The sequence below is a fragment of the Aplysia californica genome, unplaced genomic scaffold (genome assembly GCF_000002075.1).
Source record: "Aplysia californica isolate F4 #8 unplaced genomic scaffold, AplCal3.0 scaffold00071, whole genome shotgun sequence".
Classification (NCBI taxonomy): domain Eukaryota; kingdom Metazoa; phylum Mollusca; class Gastropoda; order Aplysiida; family Aplysiidae; genus Aplysia; species Aplysia californica.
The window spans coordinates 1026848-1032969 of NW_004797341.1; the positions used below are offsets into that span (position 1 = coordinate 1026848).

Below are 6122 nucleotides of genomic sequence, written 5' to 3' on the forward strand. Positions count from 1 at the left end.
ACAACGGGCAGTCGGGTGGGGTATCCTTGCGGATCCTATTAAGGTAGGAATTTAGTGGTATGTGTCGTGTTCGCAGGCGAAATATCGTGACTTGTTCTCTTCTACTCAGGGAATTTATTGCATCTTTAGAGTTGGGGGCTGTCATGTGTGCAAATACAGTTCTTCCAGTTTTGCCCATTGCCCATCCATTCAGCCACTGTTCCCTGGTGTTGCATTTGAAGATGTTCTTGGCTGTCTGTTGTGATACTGGGTTGTGTGGTTGTGTTTGTAATGCTCCCTTCTTGGCAAGGGTGTCTGCTCTGTCGTTTCCTGGGATGTTGCTGTGGCCAGGTATCCACTGTAGTGTCAGGTCGACGGCATAGGTCTGTATGAACGTATTGATTGTTTGAGCCACGGATAGGCAGGCTGGGCTTTCGAAATTCATGTTTTCCAAGGCTTGGAGTACTGACTTTCCGTCTGTGAAGTTTATAGTGTTCTTGATTTTGTTTGGATGTATTATGAAAATGTTGGTCAGGTGGAGGATTGCTGCTTCAATGGCGATTGCCTCATCCTACTACTCCTGTTCCTCCTCGTTTTCCTCATGATCCCCGTCATTATGATCAGCCAGCATCACTACCGCAGTCCCACAACTCCCCACCCCACTCACCCCACTCCCACCCCCGTACTCACGTTCCGTTTTGCCGTAGAGAATAAGTAGGTCAAACCCGCGGCTCGTTTTAATGGTGCGGTCATCACTGACAAACTGAACGGTCAATTGAGGGCCACTGGTCATGAATGACATCGCCGGCGGCGAAGACGGAAGGCTAAACTTTACTTCTCTCTGGCTGGGATATAATGAAATAAATATTGATAATATTAACACCAATAAAGCATTAATATCAACAGAAACAGTAATAACAATAACAACGACAATGACTACTACTACTACTACTACTACTACTACTACTACTACTACTACTACTACTACTATTATTTCACCTGCCCATAAAGACCACCTGTATAAGCCACCCATCCCCTGACCAGATGGATGGTTGTCGTAGACAATTTCAACTACAGATTTTAGTGTATTTACCTATCAGAAACTTTTATCCAATCACGGTCGTCTTCATCTAGATGCACTTCGTTGAAGACGACCGCCCATATGCCAGTAGGCACCGCCCACTCCCACGTGATGTTGCAGCTGGGCGGGTAGGGCTTGGGGAACTCATCTGATTGGATTCGGGCATCTGCGGCCAGCCCGCTACGTGTGTATCTCGCACCACTGGCTGAGGAAGACACTAACAAATGACGCATGGATGAGGAGGAGTAAGATGATGATGATGATGATGATGATGATGATGATGATGATGATGATGATGATGAGGAGGAGGAGGAGGAGGAGGAGGAGGGGAGGAGGGAGAAGATAAACGTTTCTTGACTCGGATTATTGAGCGCTTTCGATCAAATAAACAAAAGGGGGAATTTGGTTGGCGTGGGGATGGGGATACAAACACAAGGTCCTATATCAAACTTGTGACGAAATAAGTGACTTAAATACAGGCAAACCCGTTCATGACGACCACCAATTGTCGAGGAGAAAAGTGATCATTTTGAAGAGGTGATCCTCTTGGAAAGTGTCATTAAAAAATAGATTTAAAAAACGTAAGGGGGGAGCGGAAAGTGGTCATTTGTACAGGTGGTTGTCTTAGACAGGTGTTTGTTAGAGCAGACTCGAATATAAACTCAATTAACAAATTGGGTGTTTGGCGGGTGATCTGATCTGGTTTGCTCCTTCTTTCCTGTCAGACACCTCCTCCTTTCTTGTGTTTGTTACTCTTTTGTAACACCCCCCAGTCTGCAACAATTTTATGACCATATTGTGTTGAAGGTGCCGTTAACAAACTTACCTTTGGCAATAAAGAGTGCTCCGACAACCAGCCAAGAAGCCCTTCGCGCTCCATACATCGTTCTGGATAGGGGTGGAAGTTAGCACAAGGCTGATCCTGGAGGCTGAATAAGAGGGCTGTATATAATAAATGGTACATATGCAGTGAAAGACCTTGTCAGTTTGATAGTATTTGAGCGCGTGAAATCCGCAGCTTGCACTGATATGCTTCCGCGGAAGCTGAGAATGTTTCTGGGTGTTCTCAGAAGGTCTGCTGGTGTAATGATAGTTGTAAAGCATGCTCTTGAGCATGGATATGCGCTATATAAAAGCAATTATTATTATTATTACATGATTTGTAACAAAAATAATAGGCCTAATAATAATATTAAAAATGATAATAATAATAAAAATAATATAATAATAATAATAATAGTAACAATAATAAAATGATAGGCCTAATAATAATAATAAAATAATAATGATAATAATAATAATAATAATAATAATAATAATAATAATAATAATAATAATAATAATAATAATAATAGTAGTAGTAATAATAATAAAAATAATAATAACAATGATGATGATACTAAAAATATTAATGATAATAATAATAATAATAATGATAATATTAATGATAATAATAATGATAATGATAATAATAATGATAATAAATAATAATGATATTGTAATGATGACACTACTATTATATTACAATCAAATAATAATAATAATAATGATAATAATAGTAATAATAATAATAATAATAATAATAATAACAATGATAATAATAATAACAACAATAATAATAATAATAATAATAATAATAATAATAATAATAATAATAATAATAATAATAATAATAATAATAATAATAATTATATATAGCGCTTAGCCAACCCCGATTAAAGTACTCAGGCTCTGAGCGCTTTACAATACAACAATAACATAATAATTATAATCAGCATACTATTGTTTTCTGACCCAAAAAAATCTCTCTCTAAATATGATCCCCTTTAATATAAATAGAGTTACACTGAGGGGGGGGGGGACCAAGAGGAGGAGGAGGAGGAGGAGGAGGAGGAGGAGGAGGAGGAGGAGGAGGAGGAGGAGGGGGTGGTGTAAGTGGAGGAGGCGGGGTATGATTATGATTAATGCGATGATGAGTATGACGACGACGGCAAGCAGGAGGAGGAAGAGAAGGGGTGGGAGAAAAGACAAATAGCAAGGAAGCGTAAAATCTCATCGACACAATTATTGAGAACATTTAGGAGGCAGGCTTGCGATCCTACTTTGTAAGCGCCAACTCAGGTTGAGAGGGATACAACACCCCATCAGGAAGACCGAGATACTCTATAAAATGTTCTCCACATTTGGGAATCGAACACAGTCCTCCTTAATTTGACAACAAATAATCTAACTACTATAGCACAATTAGCAGACGCCAGTCATGTCTGGTTTGTGAACTTGATCTAAGTCGTTACCTGGCCCTTTCCGCACCTTGTACATTTTAGTGCATCGTAGGGAGGGGTCAGGTTACGGACATAGCGTAAATGAGCTTAGAATTTGCTCACAATAAAACTCTAGTGCAACTCTTCATTAATTGTTTTGAAATAGTTGTCGCTTTTGTAGAACATTTTTCTTTGACGTCTCAAGGAAGACAATCCTTGATCATCCCCAGGACGCAGCGAAAAGTTGATAGCGTGCAACACCGTTTTGTATTTTGTCAAGTATATGTTGACAGTGACAATAGCGAAGACAACGAACGACAATGACATTGGCAATAACAATGACAATGACAATCTTAATTCATCCCGTAGGGAGAAATAATTTGTCTTGGTCGTTTACAATGGCACTGGTATTACACTCTGCTTTCTGGCATGCACACATTCCTATACTTGAAGTGGCCACCTGCTGCTGAAAATTATAGAATCCATATCCCTTGACTAAATAAACAGCAACGATGATATATATATATATATGTGAGGCAGCGTGGTGGAATCAGGCTCTCGTCAAAATAATGAATTAAAAGATATTGGCATTTTTCTGCCCGTTAGGCAATTTTTATAAGATTTTTGTTTTTAAGCTCAACAGCTTTTATGTCCATTTAAAAACACATTTCTGTGTAAATTATCCCGACAAACGTTGATTAAAGGTACAAAAAATGTTAATTTTCAGTTTTCAGGGACTCTCACGCATTGAAAGATACCAAGCTTTGGCGGTCATTTCCTCCCTTATTTTTCCTCTGAAATCAGGTTACCCTACTTACTTCAATTACAAATATTTTGACTTCTATTAAAGATAGATGGGTACTTTCCCCCCCGAAAGATAGACAAATGAACATGCCTTAAGATGACACAAATAACTCCACAAGCTCAAAAATTGACGAGTGCCTGATTCCACCACGCTCCTCACACACACACACACACACACACATATTATATATATATATATATATATATATATATATATATATATATATATATATATATATATATATATATATATATATATATGTATATATGTGTGTGTGTGTGTGTGTGTGTGTGTGTGTGTGTGTGTGTGTGTGTGTGTGTGTGTGTGTGTGTGTGTGTGTGTCTCAGACAGCAAAGAATACATTCAAGTAATTGATTGTTATGATAAACAGCATGGTAACTATGGTAACCAAGCAACCATCCACCATTTTCGCCTATTTCATCAACATTCAAAAGCTACTTTTTCTCCTAGTTTTCGTTGGCTTTCATTTTAGCGAGTACAAACTACAACACACGTTGAAAGAAAAAAAATGAAAACCCAATCTTTAATATTACAGTTATGAAAACAGTTATGAACTCTGGAAACAAGTACTATGGACAAGTAGCAAACAAACTCGAAATCCCTCCACTCCAGCCCGAACAGAATGACATTTATTTTTCTTGATACCTTTACAAAAGACTCCATTTCAGTTAAGATTACCTAAGGGTGTACATAGTATAAACAAAACGAAAATGAAGCCGTACGAAGCTATTTAGAAGAAGAAAAAGGGAGAGATGCAATTCGGAAAATTAAATATCTGATTAAAAAACAGCAACCCAAAACCCGTGTAGAAACATACAGGGGCTGTCCCACGGAAAACCGGAAAAAGTCCGTATAAGCAAAAATCTTTGTCATATTATGATAAAAATGTAACATATCATACCTCAACATGTGCTTTACTTCTCAATGTAATCACCATCCCGCTGGACTCATTTTTACCTAGGCTGGATCTGGGAGAAGATACCCTCCCTGAAGAATTTTTCGTCAAGGGAATTCAACCAATCTCTCACGGCTTCCACGAGGTCTTCGTCGTCGGTGAATCGCTGTCTAGAAATATGGCGTTTCATTGGTTCAAAAAGCTGATAATTTGACGGGGCCAAGTCAGGACTGTGAGGGGGGTGAGGTAGAACTTCCCAGCCGAACCTTTGGATCCAGTCTTTCGTAGCTTTTGCGGTGTGAGGCGTTGCGTTGTCATGTTGCAAAATGACCCCACTGGTCTTTTTCGGCTCTTTTAAGACCCATCGAGCAGATACATTTCAAACGTCAGCTCATCAAATACTATCCTATGGACAGTCGACTTAAAATGTTTAGCGACTCGCAAATTTTGCGCCTGTCTGTTGAATGAGTTCGTTAACGCAACTTTTGTTGTTCTCAGTCTTGTAGAAAAACAAGGTCCTGGGTAAACTTTGTCATTGATATCTGTGTGCCTGGCTTTGAACTTACTACATCACTCATTTACCCTTGATTTTGCCATTACTTTCTCCCCATAAACTGACTTTATTTCAGTGTGTATTTCTAGAGGTTAGAGACCTTTTGCGGCCAGAAACCGAAAGACAGACCTCACTTCTACCCTTGACCAATTTTCCAAGTGGGTAGCCTTCTTTGGAGAACTGCTGTATTCGTTTGGTTCGCGCGATGCTCATGGTGCTCAATCGAGAAATTCCTAAATGATTGTTTTACAAGTGTGCGTTTACAGAATGTGAAAATATTGAATGGTTTTCAAATTACAGCCAAATTCCGGTTTTCCGTGGGACAGCCCTCGTATTAAAAACATGACCCAAGATTGCATAATATTTAAAAAACATTCTTAGATGATTTTTAAACATAATTGATCGAATCGGGCACTTAAAAAGTTGAGAGACGTTGATGTACGCTTCAAAAATGGAGAAAAATATTGCATAATGAAACTGTGTAAACTTGGTAAATTCTCAGCAGCAGATGCCGATAGAGACATATG

At 38.6% G+C, this 6122-nt stretch overlaps 1 protein-coding gene across 5 annotated transcripts in view; it reads right to left on the reverse strand.

Moving 5' to 3' along the window:
• Positions 1–6122, reverse strand: part of LOC101857397 (autophagy-related protein 13) — a 24529-nt gene that overhangs the window by 6191 nt on the left and 12216 nt on the right. Inside the window, exons 1-4 of one of the 5 annotated variants that reach the window (XM_035968625.1) lie at positions 5049–5610; positions 1887–1989; positions 1073–1277; positions 670–824 (exon numbers count right to left, since the gene is read on the reverse strand). In XM_035968625.1, the coding sequence (XP_035824518.1) occupies positions 670–824; positions 1073–1277; positions 1887–1944 (418 nt within the window). In that variant the 5' untranslated portion in view covers positions 1945–1989; positions 5049–5610. Of the gene's footprint in view, positions 1–669; positions 825–1072; positions 1278–1886; positions 2003–5048; positions 5611–6122 lie in introns of those variants that run through there. The other 4 variants (XM_005093871.3, XM_005093870.3, XM_035968624.1 and 1 more) reach the window with 4 other exon arrangements.